The sequence below is a fragment of the Mus caroli genome, chromosome 10 (genome assembly GCF_900094665.2).
Source record: "Mus caroli chromosome 10, CAROLI_EIJ_v1.1, whole genome shotgun sequence".
Lineage (NCBI taxonomy): Eukaryota > Metazoa > Chordata > Mammalia > Rodentia > Muridae > Mus > Mus caroli.
In genome coordinates this window covers 95,969,986-95,991,709 of record NC_034579.1, presented here as the reverse complement: position 1 = coordinate 95,991,709, position 21,724 = coordinate 95,969,986, and the positions used below count along the sequence as shown (strand labels likewise).

Below are 21,724 nucleotides of genomic sequence, written 5' to 3'. Positions count from 1 at the left end.
AGACAGAGAGACGGAGAAGAAGAAAGAGAGAGATAACATTTCCAATGTTTTCATATGGATTCACAGTCTGAATATGACTTTGTCTTCTAATTTTCAGTGAATTCTAGTTTGGTATTCCTTCTTAATTTTATTTTCCAAGAATAAAGCTGCTTTTGTACAACTGAATCGTGTTCCCACAACTTGAATCTTGTTGTTTTTACTTGTGTGCTTCTCCGACCTTTCCTTTTGTGTGCACACTGAGCCTACTCTGTACTCTACCCTCCTTTCTTCAGCTTAAAAGGTTCATAGGGCTGCCATCGTGTAAAAGATTAAATTCCTTCATCTGCCTGTGTTCTTTCTCCTATTCCAGAATGCTTCTTTTCTAAAGACTGTCTCACATGGACAAATTTCCCTTTCAGCATCCATCCCCTTAATCAGTTGTAACATGATCTTGACCACATTCTTGAAAGTAATTCTTCAGTCAGCAGGTAACTTACCTATCAGCCTACCTGAAACTTCCTTTCAGTCTACATCCTAATTGTGTCTGAACAGTTGGCCCATTGAGGGTCCTTTCTGTGTGAGTTCTATTCTTTCTTGGTTTTTCAGATCTTAGAGTGTCTCCTTTTTCTTCCCATATGGGGCCGATTACTCCACACTGCTGACTTCACATTGTCCTGGGAGGATTTTTCTTGCTGCGCCAAGTGATGATCTCATCCATACCCATAACTGAAAACCTAATCCTCTCTGGTCATTTCTGCTCACTGAAAAGATTTCTAAATTATAGATTAGCTCTGCTCCTGAATCCATTTGTTTAAGTAAAGCTGGGGGTTTCGTCTTGTTGCTGTTTTAAGGCAATGTTTCACAAAATAGTCAACAGTGGCTTGGAACTGCTGATCTGCCTCTACTTTCAGACTGCAGAGAAAGAAGCCTGTAAGATGAAGCATTTCTCTAATCTTCCTAAAGGATTGAACAGCCAAAGTTTAAAGTCACTGTCCTACAGATTTTCTTAATTACAGCAATTGATTTTTAATTTAGAGAGCGTCTAAACATGAGCAAATCAAAAACAGTTTTTCTTATGTTCTTGACTTTCAGTTTAGATTATTTTAAAATTTTAAATTCATTCTTGTCTTTTCATCCTGTTTTCTTTCATGTAGCATTGTTGAGCGTCCTAGCTGTGTTTTCTTCTCTAATCTCGGGGGCATCCAGACTCAAACATTTCATTTCTTCCTGTCTAGCTTTTGCAACATCATATAAGCTTCTTAGATCTTTTGCTCATGCATTCATTTTCATATTACTTCATACTCATATTTTTCCCCTCTAAGTATAACTTTCCAAGTCCCTCCAGGTTCAAAATAAACCTTTGATGTAAGGTGCTTAGTTTAATAATTAGTGTTATCAAGGGTAATGTACTTCTTCCTTGCCCTCAGCTTGTTTTCATCTGCACAGTAGAGATGATGCTATCTTTTTTATCTCAAATGTGTGAATTAAATTTGAAATAAGATAATGATTACAGGTTCTTGAAGCAAATAATATTAAAATTCTTCCCTAATTAATGTTCCTTTTCATATATGCCAATTCTCTTAAATGTTCTGTCCTGTTGCTTTCTATCATTATAGGTGCATACTTTGCCTCTTGAATAAGTTCTGAGAGAAAGCTATCTTCTTTTGAACCATGTTTCCTTTGTATCCATCATGGTCCCTATTGTTTGTTGTAGGAACCATGTTTACTGAAATGATCTTTCTGAGGAAATAAACTTGAACTCACATTATTGAAGGACAAAGTCTTTCAAGTAAATTTAGGGACAGATTCTCTGAAGATACTGAATTATGGCTGAAGAAAACTTTTGAAAAGTAAAATGAAAGAGCAAGACTTGATATGTATCAATTATTAGAATGCTTGTCTATTGTGTACAAAGTTCGATGCCATTGCCAGCTTTATATATATATTGAACAGAGAAGTACATCCCTTCAGTACTAATCCTCTGGAGTATAGTAAGTTCAGAATTATGCTTGACTGCATAGTAAATTCTAGACTAGCTTGGGCTATGTGAGACTCTGACTCAAAGATAAGTAAGTAGAGAACAGTGAACACTTTGCCTAGAGTTAGTGATCCAAGGTGAAGTATTGGCTTACAATACTTGAGGCCTAGGTTCAAGCACTTCCAAAGAGGGAAAGAAATGATAAGTCTAACTTGTAATCTATATCTATGTATAGTTCAAAGACGAATATTAGTGTTACTATGGAGAGAAAAAAATTGTCTTCTCTGTCTACCATGTTTACCTTCCAATGTGCTCAGGATGTGGGCAAGGAGCCACTCTGATATACTTTTATTTTAACTATATTTCTTATGCACCTTGGTTAACTGAGATAATATATAGAATCATTTTGATGTAAAGCCTCATATGATTAAACATGATGTGACAATACATGATTAGAGATGGAAATGTGGTTCAGTAAAGAGTCTGTGCCTAGAAAAAGGCATCACTTGGATTCCCAACACTCCAAAACCAAACCCCACCAGTAATAAAGTGGGATCATCTCCATATATACTGTAAATATTTATACATGTTTTTCTTCCTAGATGTAGAGGATTCAATTTATTCTTATTATTTCACTCCCAGGGTTTAAATTTGTTATACCACCATTAAAGTTATACTTCAGATGTGATATATTGAACACATATACATATACTACAATACTACTGTAGAAAAGACTCTTTCAAACTTCTTTGGAATGTATAATCACAGAGAAGCATACAGAATAAACACTTTCTAGTCCAATATACCCAGTTCTATTTAGCAAGGCATCATTTACTACATATTTTCACAGGACACCATTGCATGCATCTTATTATGATAGAAACGTCACTACTGGTTCACATAGAGTCAATCTACTGTAAATAAACTAAGCATAACATTTTTCATTATTTTAAAGACCCCAGCCAGGGGATTATGTGTTCAGCTTGAGTGAGAAGTGAACCAGGACAGCCTTCAGTCCACTCTAAGTTGAATAATTTGCTGAAGTGTATTTATTAAGTGTGGTCTTACATGACCCATTGTGTAGCTGGTAGCATAGAACTGCACAGCACAAAACATCTCATATTATTGGAAAAACTAGAAATGTGGAGGATATTTATCCAGCAACATGGCTGCTCTGGCAAAGGATCACATCCAAAGATCTTATAGGTGTGATATAGCTGGGATACAGATATACCTATAATCTCAGGAGACAGAGGCAAGTCAATCTCTGGTTCAAGGTCACCCTGATATAGAGAAAATTTCAGGTAATGAAAAGCTTAGGTCCAGTATTGGTGGTGTGTGCCTTTCATCCAAGCACTTAAGAGACAGACATATGCATATATCTGAGTTCTAGTATGTCAGTTGAGTTCAAATCAGTTAGTTCAGTGCAGTTCAGAATTGGGAGTCAGTGCAGTTCAGGGCAGGCAGTTGAACTGAGTTCAGTTCAGTTCAGTCAGTTGAGACAGTTCAGTTCAGTGAGTCAGTAGCATAGAATTGAGTTTGGGCAGTTCAATTTAAGTCAGCAGAGGCAGTTGAGGCCAGAGAATAATGAGGAACCAGAAGAATAGTACAGATTGCTAGTTAGCTTGAGGTCAAGCAGAGCAAAATGTCAGAAGCTGAGAGAAGCCAGTTTGAATCAGTGAGCTGGAGGAGAGTTTTGATCCAAGCAGCTGAGTCTGAAGCAGCCAGTAAGAATTTAGAAACAGCTAGAAAGGGTGAGCTTATTCAGCAGTAAACCCCATTGATGACAATTACTTCAGAGGAATAAAAAGTTACATTTCCACAGAAAACTCATAATTTATTTCTAGAATCTTATAACAAAATTTGCATGTCATATTGATTACAAAGTTGTTTCAGATTTGAACTATTCTTGATCAATACGGGATGACAGGGAATTTATTGTTCAGATGAAGAAACAGGTTCACCATACATATAAAGTATTTATCCTGCAGTCTAGAGTCTGTTGTAAGCATGAGCTACACGAATTGATGCTTAGCTGTTAAAACTTGTGAGGTGAGGGCTAGTTATAGTCAGATGCTGCAGGGTGTCCTGATATACAAGTAAGAGCAGTGGGTTAAATAAGCAATGGATGCCCATAGTCAATATGTATTTGACATCCAAACTTTCTATTAGTCACACATTTCTCCTGGTATCTTTTAATATGTGTGTGAATAAGTATTCACAACTCCCTTACCTTACTTGTTTGGCAATGAGATACCTGACTTTCAGGCTTATCCAAGTTCATCTTCCTCACCCATCCCTAATGTTTTACACATTAACCTTCAGACTAAAACCAGAGATGCCTTTATTGTAATTATAGTTCAGCAACTCTTAATTATTTCTGACGACAAGTTACTGGAATAGCTTGAAAAAACAAATTTGTTCAGAGATGTGTTACCTTGCATGAACTACTCCATATTATCCCTTGGGGATGGTGGGAAGGATAGAATAAGAGAAACAAACAGGTTGACTCTACACAATGACTCATAGTCCAGAGGCAGCTTCCTTGAGGGCCTCTGAAATGAAGGTCTTGTATCACTAACCTCTAAAACATGAAGGGACTGCTAAATATAAGAGCCTCTGGCTACAAATATTTGATGATCCAGTGAATGAGAGATAATTTATTTAATGTGTTTCTAGAAGTGAAATATTTTATTTTAGTTTCTTCATGATGCCTGGAATCAATAAAGCAATAAAGAGTTATAGTGTGACGTCTTCCTGAAGAAGCCACACATTTAAAATAGAGACATTTCTGTCAAGTGTTTCATTGTTATGAAAAGACAAGAGGGATGCATTCTAAATCAATGCTGTGTGAGAAACAATGATTCTGTAAGCTTGCTCATATGTGTCATGTTCAGAAACCATTCCTTTTATAATTCTTTAGATTTAATTAATGAATTTTCTGTGGTAGATATACATATAGATGGAGCCATTTACTTAGAAGATACATGCATCTTAATGGTGCAGCTGGTTGTCAAGTGAGTGACCTCATTAGAGCCTAATCAATATTTATTAAATACTTTTTTTTACTAATTTGCATCTTTCTAGTTGAATACAGAAATGTTAAGTTAAGCAGTATACTGCAAATATGCACTTATTCTTTTCTGTGGATAATGGTGTGAATTATGGAAGATAAGATCAAATTCAAGTTTTATTTTAGGGCTATGTGACTTCACACACATTCTACTTTATCTGTGCTCCATGGAAGGCTTAGACCACAGCTAATGTATAAGAATAACCATAAGGGCTTAGGCTTAAGGTTAGGGTTAGAGTAAGTATTTATAATGCAGTTTGACACAATGTCCACTTAGCAAAATGATTGCAGTAAGTTGCTTCTAGAAACTGTAATCTTCTTAACTGTTGACCATGTTTATGATCCCATACTTGATTTCTGTTCAGTGGCAAAGGCCACAATTCCAGTCAGAAAGTAGGTAGTTAAATCTATAACCATCTCGCCACTATTACGCTGGTGTTAATATCTGGCCAAGGATGCTGTGATGAAGTTCATGAGGTCCACAGCTATTTAGCACCATCAATGACATTTGCACGTTATGATAGCATGAATCCTAGATTCATTAACATAAAATATTGTAAGGGTTCTACCTTCTTACACTTGATCTTAGCCAAAAGGCCAAGAAGCGATGGGTTCTACCTTCCTAGAAATGACATGGAGAAAAAGAATAATGGACACTTTATTGAAATACAGAGAGTTCCAAATTTCAATAATTCTAAGATATAGTTCTAAAACATGAACTGTGTGGGAATCTTTGTTCTCCATCACTTGACTATGTTGCAGTACATGGATTCTTTAATTTTCCTGAGACTCAACTGGTAAGAGAAAATGATAAAGGATGGGTTATATTTTGAGAAACTCACAAATGCCAAAGATTAAAGAATGTTTCCTATGAACATTAAACATTGAATAAGGGCGGCAAGGAGAATCTGAGGAGCCGATGTTAGATGACTCACATCTGACAAAAAGTTATAGAAAACTTCATGGCTAACTCAACTAAAATGATGGTAAAAGAGGAGTGAAGTGCCGTGGACACACTTGTTGACAACTCCGTTCTGATTGTCTGGGGTAACTGTAACTGAATCTTTTTTTTTCCTGCCTTGACTTGTATATTCTTGTGCGAACGATCAAGAAAAATCCCCTGCCATTATGTTTAAGAACTCATTACTCAGCATGCAGAGAGCATATACTCTTCAAGCCTCATTTAATTTGTATCTTCAAGGAATGATGACTACTAAGCTGGGCCTCTAATTATGAACTTAGGATAGCAGGATGAAGCATAACACAGTGACCACCCATGAGCCTAGCTAATGGTTGTGTTAAGTGCAATAAGGTGGAGACAGACTTACAAAGCCAGTTTTGGCTGTGCTACCATGGTAACGGAGGCCTGTAAAAAAAAAAAGTGCCACGTGTGTCTATTTCAAATGACACTTCACAGAAGCAAGGCTTGGAGAACTGAACTCACACCACACATCCTAATCCTAATACAATGTGCATTACACCAATATCATATTTGTTTTATATGCATAAGAAAGTTGATGTGCTTGGGGGTGGAGCTGTGTACATAATTTTATCATTTTGTAGCATTTCAACCATATAAGTTATAATGTGCTACAGAAAAACATGCAGCATTCCTCCCACTGTTGTTCAATTTGGCATAAATGTGCATCTATGTGTAGAAAAATGTACCTGAATTTAGTTGTAAATAAGTTTCAATGCAGAATAGAATTTTGTAACAACTAACTGAGATTTGGGCAGTCAGTATTCAGGCTTACAGCCAACCACAAACTGGAAATTGCTAAGAGCTCTACAGTGAGGCAAATATTGTGCTATAAGTAATAAGAGTATTTCTGTATGTTACTTCCTTTCTCGGTATACACTTAACTGTCACTGGGGAGAGGCAAATTTCTCAACATTTCCTTATCCAAAAATTTACTCTTGCTATTTACTCTTGAAATCTCTAAATCTATCTGCTGAATTTATTTACATATTTTTATTTTACCCCTGAGTGTGGTATTTTCTTATGAGTGGTATTTTTATCTACTTTTCCTCCCATTTGTTGATAGCCAAAATAAGCCTTGGCAACTGGAGCAATAAGATAAAGGTCAGACCTGTTTTCTGTAAAACTCTACCATACTGAAAATGTCAGCACTTAAGTACCAAAGTGTAATGACACAAATGACTCCATCTCCAGCCCAGCTGAAACAACATTAGCGTTGGTGATGGAATGTCTGTGATAACTCTTTGTGGATGCTCTGCAACTTTATACTACAAATCTCTAACAATGTTAGCCTTACCATATAGCAGGTCCAAATAAATTTCTAAGTAGAATTTTGACTTTCATTTTCTTCCTATTTATTTATTTATTTATTTATTAGATTTGAATCAAGGTCTGACTTTATATTCAGGCTGGCCTTGAATACAGTATAACTGGTCTGGACTTTTGAGTCCTCCTGTTTTAGTTCCCCAAATGATGGCATTTCTGTTGAGCTATTCTCAGACCTCACTTCCTTCTTGCTTTCCTTACTTCTTCCTTCCTGCATTCCTTCATTCCTTCATTTTTCCTTACCCCTCCCTCCTTCCTTCCTTCCCTTCCTCTTTTTCCCCACCTCCACCTTCTATTAATTACTTATTATTTATTTATTTGTTTATTTCTTTAGACACTGTCACATTATGCATCCTTGGCTGGCCTCCAATCACTCTGTACATTATGCTGACCTAAAGTTCATAGAGATATGTCTGCCTGTTTCCCAAGTGAGAGATCTGGGATTAAAGGTATTATCTACATGCTTTGCTTTATATATATATATATATATATATATATATATATATATATATATACACACACACTGACTACATAAATAAATAAGGAAATAGAAGAAAGAGGAGGAGCAGAAAAAGGAGGAAGAAGAGGAAGAAGTGGAGGAAGGAAGGAAGGAAGGAAGGAAGGAAGGAAGGAAGGAAGGAAGGAAGGAAGGAAGGAAAGAAGGAAGGAAAGAATTAATTAAGGCCCAAGAACAGTGGTATAGAAATGTCAGGATTTGGGAGTTTTTGTGTTTTTGTGTTGTGTTTCTTGACAGCTATTATAAATCTGTATATAATAAAGGAACATATACAGTACTATATGTTCTGCTCCAGAGTGTCTGATCCACCGATATTACTTCATTACCCTTAGCTTCTTTCCTAACTCTTATTTGTCCAGTTGTAAACGGTCTTCTTTCTTTGGAGATTATAATGAGTAAATCACATTTGCATTTTTGAAGTAAAGATGAGATTTCATGGGATACTAACATACTATACAAAACCCAGTGGAGAAAATATTCAATTCAAATGTGAGACCTGAGAATTGTTTGATAATTCCTCTGAAGAAATCACCTGCTTAACATTTCCTCAAGAGACTAATACTCCATATTGCAAGATTATTGTTTCATTTCTGACGGATTTTTATTGCTGCTTTCCTTTGTTAAAATTCTGATTACTTATTCTACTGTTCATTCCTAACTGCTGTTTTATATAAAGAAAAGAGTCTTTTAACCCTGCAACATGTCTGTTCTCAGCAGCTCTCTGAAACCATAAAGGTATGTTCCATAACTCCATTCCTCATTTACCCTACAGGAAACCATGGTCAATGCTATGTGAACAACAGTTCTGAGTTTGGCTGCTAGCAGGAGGCAGATTCTCACTCCCTGGAACCATTTTTTTTTGTAGCAGCTTTTGTTTGTTGCACCTTTCCAGGATCACACACTTCTTAGGCATTTTCTTTCCAAAAGGAGAGAAACTTAGCTGGGTAAAGTCTTGCCCTGAGGGCACCCTTCCCATTATTTTAGTAAACTTTGGGCTTTTCCTTAATCTCTTTAATCTTCTTAATCTGTTCTTTTTCACTTCATACAATTTTGTATTTCTTTCTGCCTCATTTGTGCTTTTCCATTATGGAGCTGCGTAAGAGTACTTACTGATAGCCATGGAAAAGTCAATATTGGGCTGTTTTGAACTCTACTCTGCCAAAATTATTAGTCCATGACTTTTAAAGTTAGCTGCAGGCAAATACTAAGGAAAAAGTCAGAAAGCCAGCCACATTCTTTGCTAAAATATGGGAAGGAAAGTATGTCCACACCACGGTCAGTTTTGTTTCCTCTGAAACCTCTTAAGGACTCTGTAGCTCTCAGAACTACTATCTTCCAGCTCCTACTAGCCTGTCACACCAAGCTCCCCATAGTGCATTCATTCAACATTCTAATCCAAAGTTCTGAAGGCTTCCATATTCCTCTAAACCCCAGCATAGTTACAGCTATAACTTACTTCCAGGGGACAACTTCTGTCCTATTAACTTTACTGTTGCTGGGATGACAAAACTACTTGATCATGACAACTTATAGAAAAGATTTAGAGTCATGTCAGCAAAGGCAGACACTATTACATATGCCAGCAAGATTTTGCTGACATGACCCTGATATAGCTTTCTCTTGTGAGGCTATGCCAGTGCCTGGCAAATACAAAAGTGGATGCTCACAGTTGTCTATAGGATAGAACACAGGGCCCCCAATGGAGGAGCTAGAGAACATCTATAACACTATAGGAGGAGCAGCAATATGAACTAACCAGTACCTCCTGAGATCATGTCTCTAGCTGCATATGTAGCAGAAGATGCTCTAGTCGGCCATCATTGGGAGGAGAGGCCCTTGGTCTTGCAAAGATTATATGCCCCAGTACAGGGGAATGCCAGGGCCAGGAAGAGGAAGTGGGTGGGTTGGAGAGCAGGGTCAGGGGAGGGTATAAAGGACTTTCGGGATAGCATTTAAATTGTAAATGAAGAAAATATCTAACAAAAAATTGTTAAAAAAAAAAAGAAAAACAAAACCAAAACAGAACAGAACAGAGCAGAACAGAACAGAACAGAACAGAACAGAACAGAACAGAACAGAACAGAACAGAACAGAATAGAAAAAAAAAATTAGAAGGTTATAGTCCTAGAAAGAGAGTAGAGTCTATAAACATCATAGTGAGGAAGCATGGCAGCAGGAAACTATGACAAATGCAGAACTGGAGATTTGGCATCTGGAAATATAGCAAGCAAAGGACTCCTATCTTGCACTTTAATCAGAAGGCATAAAAGATTGAACTGGGAATGCAATGAGTATTTTAAATCTCAAAGATTGCCCACAGTGCAAGGTCATACTTACAAACAGTCCTAAGTGTGCTAACAGTTGAAGACCAAGTATTAAAATTCCTGAGACTCTGGGGTATGTCTCATTCAAACAACCAAAAATAACAAATGTTTGGTATATGTTATTTTTAGACCATATTTGATATGACTCTGTATGCTTTTTTATAGAAAACATGTTTTAAGCATTATGTAAAATAGATTGCACTTAATTGGAGCCAAGGAATCCATCATTTTTGGAGAAATTATATACATTTTCAATATGTAATGTCCAATGGCATATTAAATGGAGAGCATAGAGTATATAAAATTCATATCCACCACTTATATGACAGCAGAAATTAATCCAAAGCTATAGTCTACTCTATTATTTTTGCCTTGAACTAAACACTGTCTCAGGAGAAGACATATTAAGTTTCTATTTCCTGTCCAACTTTGACTTAGGACTTTAGAGATTTTTGTGTTTTTCCTAGGTAATGAGTTCTCAGTTACCTCGGTGATGTTGGCTTTCCACATTCCTTCATTGCAGCTTGGTGAAGCCTTTAGTTACCAGCTCTGCCAAAATTAACAAACCACACTCTTAATACTCTGGTTTTAGAATGATTTGGACAGTATTTCAACCACAAAAAGTTAAAGTTTCAATCCAGACCCCCACGTTCAAATTCTCCAAGGTGAAATCTAGGAATCCATGATTTTAACAGACACTCTTTGTCAATATGTTGTGGAAACAGCTTTGGGAATGATGTCAGATAGACTCATGACTCTGGATGACCTAGAAATTTAATCATAGAGCCCTGTCCTCCAGAGTCTGCCTTATTTTTGATTTATAAATTGCAGTTATGATGAATGGTAGCTCCTTCCAAAGTCACATTGTGATTCCTCATGAACTTTAGTGTTTATGCATTTATTATCTTTGGAAAGATAACTGAATTTATTATGAGCAGATTGTAGAAAGGAATTGTGCAGTTCTGTTAGTCTTCAATTTTATTCTACAAAAGAAATTGTAAATTTTTTTGTTAAAGATTTATACTATACTCCCAATACAAGGAATAAATTAGCAATCCCATGTTCTGTATCTGCATCGTAAAGGAGAATGACTCACGGGAAGCTCACATATGAAAAAGGTGATGTTCACAAAACTCTTCAAAGATCTTTCAGTTCTGAAACTTATAAAGCTCCCTTGCTTTCTTATACAAAGTACAACAAATCTTACTCAAAATGGAAACAAAATAACTTTAAAATTAAGATTTACAATGAATAATCTTCCACCTGAAGGTATATGCATATAAGTACCATTTCTCATGTGTTGTAAACAGTAATCAAAAGATGTTCATTACGTACATCATGGCCAACTACATTTCATCCATGGGCAGAAATAGGTTTAAGTATTACTTCACTGAAAAGAGTTACTAGAATGTATCTTTTGTTCTGGTAACCGTTAGCCCTCCAATTTTGCATCACTTTTAATGATATAGCAGCCAATATCCACTACTAGTATGGGTTGACTGGCTAACAGTAGAAAGATTAATAAAAGAAAAAACGAATCATGTCTTCACCTTTATTTCCAGAGTGTGTTCTTATGTTAAGGAAACATATTAATTATTTTCATGACCATATATTGTTTAGATATGATGATCCTAACTTTTCAATTAAGGTTAATGATAAAGGTCTTGCCTGACCAATCTGGAAATAAATGAGAGGCAGCAGTGGAAATAGTAGGAGAGACAATTTTTGAGTTTCATCTTTATCAGTTACAACTCCACCTGCTATTCATATTGTTGGTGCTACAAAAGTACAATATTGGAATGAGAAATATGAAAAATATGAAAGTAGCTAATATTTGTTGTACCTCAACCAAATCCATGCAGTTCCTAAAACATGCATAACCCAAGTCAGCATTTTAGCTTTTTCTGTCCTATTTTCATATTCTTTTATGGGTTAGAATCTGACTTCTGGAAGTCAAGGTTGTTAAGTGCTCAGGTTTCTAGATCCTAGCAGTTGCATTGTCATGATTCATCCACCTCTGCCTGGTTTCCTATTTATGAAAGTCTCAAAGGACACAGCAAAGGTTCAGAAATATGTCTCACATAGAAACTTAATTATGCTAGTTATAAAGATTCTTTATCTGTAAGTATATTTACATATATTTTAGAAGACTTTGTAATTAATTTTTGCTGTTTATTGAAATATGAAGATACTGATTGGAGTCTGTACATGTATGAGGGCTGGTGAACACCACCACTACTTTCAAATTACTTCATTTTACTGAGTTGAAACAACCCCTATAAACAAGACTAGGAATTTACTCATTACAGAATGCCATCAGAATCACTTTATCCTTCAGTAATATAGATGTCCACTTTAAATGTGAGAAATGCATATATTCTGATAGTGTTCTGGATATGAGAGTTGAAAATAGAGTCATCCCAGAGTGTGTAAAGTGGAACATTTTGCTTTCTTAATCTCTTTCTCTTTGATGTTGTCTATGAACATTATATGAATTCCTAAGTGGTTATTTTTTTGAGCAGTGTTTTCTTATCTCAAAAAAAAATAGTATTGTAATTTATGGTACATAATATAAACACAGTTCAGTCACAGCAAGAAAATTATATAAAATAGATTTAAAATATGGACATAATTTGGTTCACACACAACCAATAATATATGCCACTCTACTGTGGAGGGACAAAGTTCTGTGCCAAATAATATAAAATAATTTTTAATCATCTAAACAAAATCAATTGTCTTCGTATTTTCAAAAATTAAAAAAAAAAACTGTTAGTCTAGATTGCTCCAAAGTTTAAAAGTAAAATTTAGATAAAATAAAAAAGGTAGAGAGTATTCTTTTTAATTAAATATCATGCAATATGACAATTTGTAGGGATTTGAATGAGAATGTGCCCCATAGTGCCAGATGTTAGTGGTGCCATTTAAGTAGGATTAGGACCTATGGCTAGAGGAAGTGCAGCACTGGTGGTAGGCTTTGAACTTGAACATCTCAGCACCATTGCAGCTCTAGTATTCTATTTCTGATTCTTGCTTGCCATTAGTGATCTCAGTTCTCAGATGTTTCTGTCACCATGCCTTCCAAAATTCTCTGTCATAACTGACTCTTATCCTTCTGTAACAGTAAGCTCAAGTAAACCTATTTTTCTATAAGGAATTTTATCACAGCCCTAGAAAAGTAACTAATAAATACACCTTAAATAATGACAAAAATATTATCAAATATTAACCTATAAAATCAACTATAAAACTTTAATTTGTTTATTTATTTTGCATTTAAAATGCACAGATAAAAATGAAATTGTCTGTGAAGAACATATTTTCAATTCAGATTATAAAAGATTATTTTCCACATAAATTAATTATAGATGTTCTTAAAATTGAAAATACATTAGACACCATTTGAGCAAATATTTCTATCTCTTGATTCACAGATATGTTATAATAACATAGTGAATCACTGGTTACCAAATGCTCACCAATAGAGGACCATTTAGACTGATCATGGGATTAATGAGTTGGTAGAATAGCCTAATATGCATAGACAGGAAGAAATATCTTCATATGAAAAATGTGGGACCCTTTTCAGAGTAGTTATTTCCTCAGTGAGAATACTGTAATTATGAAGGCAAAATAACAGGTTATCTATCTATTCTGGATGTGTTATGTATGGTATATATATTCAAATATGTAACTAAATATACATTTATTTATGCTGTGTTCCTTATAAATTTATAAATTATAGTTATTATCTTAAATGTCCAAACAAACTCATTTGGGTAGTTGGCTCACATAAATAGAAGCGAGATATCATAGTGCCCATTTTCTGAACAAAACGAGATATATATGATCTATATATTTTATAAAAAAGTAATTATCCAATTATTAAGGGTAGTATCTCATTAGCCTCCTATAAAATCATCTTCTATATCTAATTTAGAAACACAATCTGTGAAATGCTTGTTTGAATTATGGAGATAAACACTGGGATTTTCAGATATCAGTCTATCAATAATAGCATTAAACTTTTCATTTCTCAATTCCAATAGTTACTAAAACCATGAATTCAGCCTGAATTTAAAATAAAAAGATTTTCACTGTTCTTTATCTATTGTGACACAGGCAAAGAAAGTAGTATACATTTATTCCTGGTGCTCAATTAGAAAGCATATACTGACTTCTAATAAACTTTTTATAACATTATAGAATGAAGTAACAAATATTCTTATGATGTTGGTGATGAACTATTTAAATAGTTAAAAATGAATTATTTGGGGAGATCAGCAGCAGAATAAATACCAGTAGAAAAAATCCCAATAAGGTTTTGAACAGTCTTACATGAAATATCTTCACTTTAAATGAAAGAAGTCATGCATAAATCAGCACACAAGTTTGGGCAAACTTCTATAACAAATTGGAACAAGTATATGTGAGGCCTGTTCAAAAGCTTTCTTAGATATTATTTGCTACACATTTGCTTTGTCAAGAAATACTAACCAATCTTTAAATAAATTGTGTGAGCTACCATAACAATTATATAATTCTAAATGGCATGCGATTTGTTCTAAATAGAACTACTTAAATAAAGGAAATACCACAGACAGGATACAATAATCTTTTTTTATTTTTCTGGATCAGTTATAACTTGAAGAAATGATACTTTATAGTTGTCACATGAAGTTTATCAAACCAGTAAGTCAGCATGAAAAGAAATAGTTCAATGCTATTGTAAAAACTACCTCAGGGTTAAAATGTATTTTTCTGTCACTAGAAAAATATGTTTTAATTAGAACAATAACTAGACTCTGAAAATTTATAAAATATAGCCACAGATTCCTATTTTGTCATATACGGTGGAGGTTTAAATAAATACAAAAATAAAAATTTAATGGGTTAGAAAAGCTTTGATGTACTAATAAAACATAACTTTGCAATTAAGAAAAAAGTGGTACAAATGTTTAATTTAGATATTTAAAATATCTTGTGTATCTACCACTTCAACCTCAAAATTACAAAATCTTTTTCTTACATATGCACAATGCTTAGATATAATAATGTTGCCATTAAATAAAAAGGCATTTGAGTTGTTTCAAGTCAGAGACTCTGTTAATTGAAAAAAATAAGAATGCTTTTCCTGACTTGAATTTTATGTAATATAAAGTGTGTGTGTTTGTGTGTGTGTGTGTACTGAAATAACACATAGTGCCCCCAATAAAGTACACTTTTTCAGGTTAATTAAAAATGATATCGTATTGATAAAATTTTTAGCAATGTAAAGATCTAGTATTTGAATTCCTGCTAATATTTTTAAGCCTGATGATATGCATGGTTATCTAAAAATTGCATATATATATATATATATATATATATATATATATATATATAATTTCACAAAATATGTTAAAACCCTTTACAGTTCCACAGTTCAATTCACAAATAGAACAAGAGGCTATGAAGCTGGTAATAATCAATCAAGTTAGAAAGGCAGATAATAACACAGTAAAATAAAACTCTACTGAGTGAGTAGAGTTAGAATATATAAATGCAGGAAGCCTCCTGTTTAAGAGAAGCACAGGCGAAGTTCATCTAGGGTATTTGTATGTTCAGAGATAAAAGATTAGAACTGCCTGGATGGAACACAGTTGTCTGAAAGAAAAGAGCACTTTTAAGCATGCTGGATGTAGTTACTGGGCATGTTGGCACAGGCCTTTAATACCTGTAATCAGGAGGCAGAGTTCTGCAGGCAGAGAGGTTCCAAGACAGCCAGGGCTACACAGGTAAAGCCTGTCTTCTAAAACAAAACAAATCTAAAAACAAAAACAACAAAAATAAAGAAAGAAAGTAGGCAGCACGTCAGCTCGTAGTAAGAGGAGAGGGAAACAGGCCTCCGGAGCAGAAGGATGCACAGATACCAGTCATGCTCTCAAAAACTAGTCCTGGGAAAAAACAAACATCGTCAACCATAGCTGGCTTTTCCTAGCTGCACATGGCCATTTCATGATTAATCTGCCAGGCTACTTAAGGGCTTGTAATTCACTAAGTTTCTGAAGATAATTAAAGCATTAAACCTGCAGGTCCTGTATTTATAAGCTTAACCATCAATTTAAGAATAAATAGAGTAGTATTCATGAGATCACTCATTATTTCTATGTGTATAAATATGCTCATATTTAACTATATTAGAGCCTACCATGGAAACTAATTGCCATGTGTTTCAATGTAATGAGCGAGGGCACAGATTCATTTGAATAATTAATGAAAAAATGTAAACTCTACGATGACTTTAAGAAGACTGCATTCTTACAGAAGTTTTAACACTCTTTACAGGAAAATGCAGAATTGCACCTAAAGTCACCATACTTCTAAGTGACTGTGTGAAAGCAGAAGGTAATTCAAACGTTTCTAAAGTGAAACTCTTTGTCTAATTCTTACCACGACTCTATGAAGCTAGACAAAGTGATCAAGCTGCAGAGTAAGAGATGCAGCACTTGTTTTCTTACTAAACATATAATTCAAAGAGATAGCTCTCATTTTAAAAAAAAAAACCAAAGTAACAGATGGCTTATCATTTATGATAATCTTATGAATTTAATCTCTTTTAGAAACAATAAATTTGTCAACAATTTAGCATGCACTTTAGTGATCCAATGGGCTATTATTCAGGAGATCTTTCCTTTAACAAAGGACTATTTCATTCTTCCTTTTAAAAGATGATCTATGTGAACCTGATTGCTTACTGACTATCCCAGTATTTCCATGGAATTTAAATTCTTATTGTATGGCCTTCAAATATTTTGGTTTTTAAAAAAGTGGTAACATGGGTACTTTCCAGACATTCAGTGCTATAGAAATACAGGTGTGTCTTCCCAAAGATATATGAAGAAGGTAAGGGAAGAAGAGAAGAAAAAAAAAAAGAGAGCTGGAAAGAGCCATTAAAGACATTGCATCTGGAATAAAGCTGGTAAAAAAAAAAAATCTTAAACCGTGTAAGCTTTAAAAGGGAGAACAGTTAAAAGCTGTAACAATTTGTATAAAAAAGAAATGTCCTAGGAGTAATAGCTAATGTCTACATAGTATACGTACATCAAACAACATTTCTACTTCTTGTATCCTGACATGTGTGAAATGTGCCAACCAAAGAAAATTAGAGCATACCAATATTTAGTTAACAACAAAACAATGAAATGAATGCTTTTGGTTGTCATGTCATCCTGGTTGGTCTTACTTGGAGGAAGGGAGAACGAGTTGGCAAATAGGAGGGGAAAGAAGAGAGGAGAGAGAGGAAATGTCTACCAGAGTCAAACAAAAAACATGATAATTGTCAGTGAAGACAGACTCCAAACAATCCACTCAGCTTCTTGAGTTTCCCTTAACATGCTTGGGGCAGCTTGAAAGTACTTGGTTATTTAAGTACCTGGGAATCCCTCTGACAGAATGGGTTACAGTATATGAGAATAAATATTCAGTTCTCCTCTGCATATTCCCCGAGAAGAGAATACTAATATGTCCATACAAAGGGCCATACATTCCACTTCAATAATTATACAGTCAAGGCATAAATAAACCTTTGACTGATTTCTTCTGTAGCCTACACGATGACTCCCAAAATAATGGGCTTGCAACCAGCCTTGGTTTGATTAGAGGATCTAATGAGCATGTGCATAGTTCATGATCCTGATAGAATTGCTCAGGAAAAAAAAAAAGCTGATTGTGTATAGCACTTGGCTTTGCCTCATCTGCATCCAAAGCAATCCACTGTCAGGAATTATACATGTCCCAACAGCTTCCTGTCCCTACATTTAAACAGACAGCAGTCAGGAAGAGACTCACGCAGTAAGTACATTTTGCAGTCTGATTATTAAAAACAACAACAACAACAACAAAGATTTGAATTAATCCACATATGATGTATATGACATAGGAACATCCCTGCACTTTACAGACTTAGACATTCTAATGATAAAATGTCAAAACTGAGAAACGTTGATTTTGCTTCATGCTTGCAGTATGAATATTTTGATGAACAACATTGAGAACTATTTTTACGTCCATATCATTCATGCCTCATAGAAGCTGTGGGGGGAATCATCAATCAATTCTCATTAGATTGTGTCCGCTTTATGTAACCATAAGTTAGATTTACTGCATTCTTACTACACTCTTTCGCTTGAACCTGTCATAAAGTTGGAAATACTATATTGAAAACAAGCAGTGGTGGCCACTAGTTTTTATTAACTACTGAATACTTTATCATGGTTTACATTTTGACAATGTTATATACGGAATAGATTCGTTGTTAAACCACACAAAACATCATTAAAGGTCAGAAAGAAGCAATTGAAGTTAAGTTGCCAGCAGGAGCACATCTCCCAGAGTCGTTTCAGAGTCCTGACTGTGGTTTGAACTGATACCAGTGTCTGAATCCGTGTCATTTGTATATGTGTTAAACACCCGTTGAGTTAATAGAGGGGTCTCCCCATTGCTGCTGGGAGCCTCAGCTTCCTTTCCTCTGTTTTCTTTTCCCTGACATCCATCTTTGTTGCTAATGTGAAGTGAGCTGAACTCCTTGGCTAGGAGTTCATACTCTCTTGCTTTCATCTGAAGCAGTGAGTCACTGTATTTAATCTCTCTCTGGATGCCACTCAAGTGAGAGTGGATTGTCAAACCAGCTTTCATACTTGTCTCCAAATCGCACTTAACGCTTTCCAAATCCGAGTTTTCCAGCTCACAGGCAGCTGCCCCCTCCATGTCTTCAATCCCATCAATGCCTGCACCCTTCATCTCTCTCTCAATCTCAGCAGAGAGTTTATCGATGAGGGCTCTGTAGTATTGCAGCTGTTCCTCCAGCTGCGCCAACCCCTCACTGTCGTTCAGGTCCTCTAGAGTCTGGTTGATCTCCGCTTGAATGTCTAACTTCTGCTCTTCATCCCTTAACCTAGGCATTAAATAGGCCTCGTGAAGGTAATTGGCCCCATCATTCCCTACTCGGTCCAAGTGGATCTTAGCTTCACATTTTTCAATTTCCATATCTAACTCTTTCATTCTTTGCACTTGCTGGTGAATCGTGTGGTCCTGCGAAATAATCAAATGAACTAAACACTCCATATTGTCTCGATCATGAGAACTTGTGTCCTGCCTAATTTTGGCCAGTTTCCGGAAGGTTTTCTTGACGATTCGTTTTTGTTTATCTGGTGGTAACGTTTTCATGTAATTCGCTGGGCTGAGCTCCCAAGGCTTTTCATTATTTTCCACTAGTTTGGTTTCAGCTGCCCGCCACAGTGGAACTGGGAGGAAGGCATCCGTTTTAACCAAAACAAACTGCATGTTGGGTTGTTCATCTCCCCAAGCCTTCCACAACTTAAGGATCCTGGTCAGAGGAGGAAGGGCTCGCTCTGAGCCCCTCCACTTTTCTACGATGCAGTAGTCACTGGCCTTGCCCAACAGAAATCGCTTTTCTCCAAATGTGGCTTCATGTTCCTCAAGTAGAGCCTGGATAACATCGATGGAGGTGGTGCGTTTAGTTAATCCGCAGACAATCTTCTCGTCCTGGCAAACCCAAACCACAATTTCCTTCTCTTCAGGATCCATGTCTTTAGTTGGAGATCTAAAAAGGAAACAAAGAACATTTCTGTCATCGCCTGTGTAAACTCAGAAAGATGGGTTGGCATTAATGCCTCTTCTCGCCTCTACACACTCTTAGGTTGTGCCTACACAAGAATGGGAAGATGTGCTTCAGGATATGCATGCAAAACCTTCGGATTTCTATTCAGTTTCCTTTTGTAGCTCGTTATGGAAGGGACACATTGTGACTAAAAAATCATTGAAATGCTCTTTCATTTACTATTTCAAAGTAGTCTTGACAGGTTCGCAGAACTGATGCAATGACAGTAATTATAGACAACATGCAAAGAAGATATGGGATGACGTCTTCCCCTTCTTACTGAAGTCTAAGCTCCAAAGTAAAAACATGGAAATATAGGGTGGAATGATAAGTTTAGGTATTACAGTTATAGAGTCAAGAATAGTTGAAGTGCTTTTGCTACGTTGGCTCTGTGCCAACCATGCCTGATCTTACTGCAGAAACCGCAGTAAACAGAGATGTTTACAGAGGAATAACAGAAATAGTACCCGGTTTTACCTCGCTATGACAAAATACTCGACATACTACTCAAGGGAGAAGGAATCAATCCACAGTTTCAGGCAGGGGGGGAGGTGTCATTCTGGCTCTTGGGAAATCCAAATACTTGGAAAGAACACCACAGTAGTAAAGGGGGCACATCGAGTAGGGGGCATGGTAGACAGGAAGTAATAAGACAGCTTATGCCATTGTAAACATGCAACAAAACCTACCACGAATAGGAGGGAATCATGGCCCTAAGCACATACCTTAAATGACCAACTTTCTTTATCAGGGCTATCTCACAATAATCTATACAACCTTATTAGGAAAGGATGAAAAGATGACACTTCACAGGAATATTGTTTTAGACACAAAGATTTTATGAAGTGATTCAATTTGGAATATACATGAACATAGACTTGATGTTTTTTTCTTCTTCTTTTTTTTGCTATTGGGGGAAGTGGTGCATTGATTTGGTTTTTGTTACTATCTAACAAACTGCTGGAATAGGTCTACTTTTTAAAGGGAAAACAAGGTTCATTGTGGCTCATAGTTCTAAATCACAAGACCAAGAGACTTCATCTCGTGAAGATGTCTTGCTGATAAAAATACCAGAGTAGCACAGAACATTCTATGAAAAGGGATAGAGAAGGTGCATGCTTATTTAAAGTCACTCTCTATACTTGTAAATCCTAAATGACTCTCTCCCAATCATGCATCTGAATACCATCGTCATAGCAAGTGTCCATCCCTTTACTGTTGTAAATATATGGCAGAAATGAATCCCTGCATAAATTCAATGTAAACTAAAATACAAAGAACTATCTATCCAGAGGTGAATAAAAAGACTTTTCTTGAGTAAAAATAAGCAAGGAATCATGACAACTGCTAATAGTCTCTTTGGAGAACTGTTAAAACTCTTTCTATTGGGAGTGTAAATCTCATGGACTGGGTCTTTCACAATACCCTTCTCCAAAATGCAAGCAAAGAAGTGACATGATTTATACTCCCGTATGATTTATGATGTCATGAGACCTATAAGGGCAAAGAGATCTGCTGTGCAAGTTAAGGCAAATTCATTCATCACTTTATTTAATAACCTGAAGCATACACACAAAGAAGAAACAACCAAGGATATTGTTACCATTTCATTTAACACTTAGAATATACAACAATTATGTTTTAGTAGTAAAACTCACTAATGTTATTATATAGATTTTCTTTTTTTAACATTATAGAAAACTTAATAATGCATGTTTACAAACGAGGCAAAATAATGTGTATCTGAGTAGACACAGAATGAAAACATTTGGTCCTGTTCAATATCCACTTATTATAGCAATTTAAAACAAACTAGAAATAGGGAAGAACTTTTTCGATCTATTTAAACACATTTGGGACACACCTAATGTCATTCTTTTTTTTTTT

At 35.5% G+C, this 21,724-nt stretch overlaps 1 protein-coding gene across 1 annotated transcript in view; it reads right to left on the bottom strand.

Annotated features, from left to right (window-relative positions):
* Positions 1-18,388: 18,388 nt before the first annotated feature.
* Rassf9 (Ras association domain family member 9) overlaps positions 18,389-21,724 on the bottom strand; it is a 33,251-nt gene continuing 29,915 nt past the window's right edge. Inside the window, exon 2 of the mRNA XM_021175264.2 lies at positions 18,389-19,780. Within this exon, the coding sequence (XP_021030923.1) occupies positions 18,520-19,780 (1,261 nt within the window). The 3' untranslated portion in view covers positions 18,389-18,519. The remainder of the gene's footprint in view (positions 19,781-21,724) is intronic.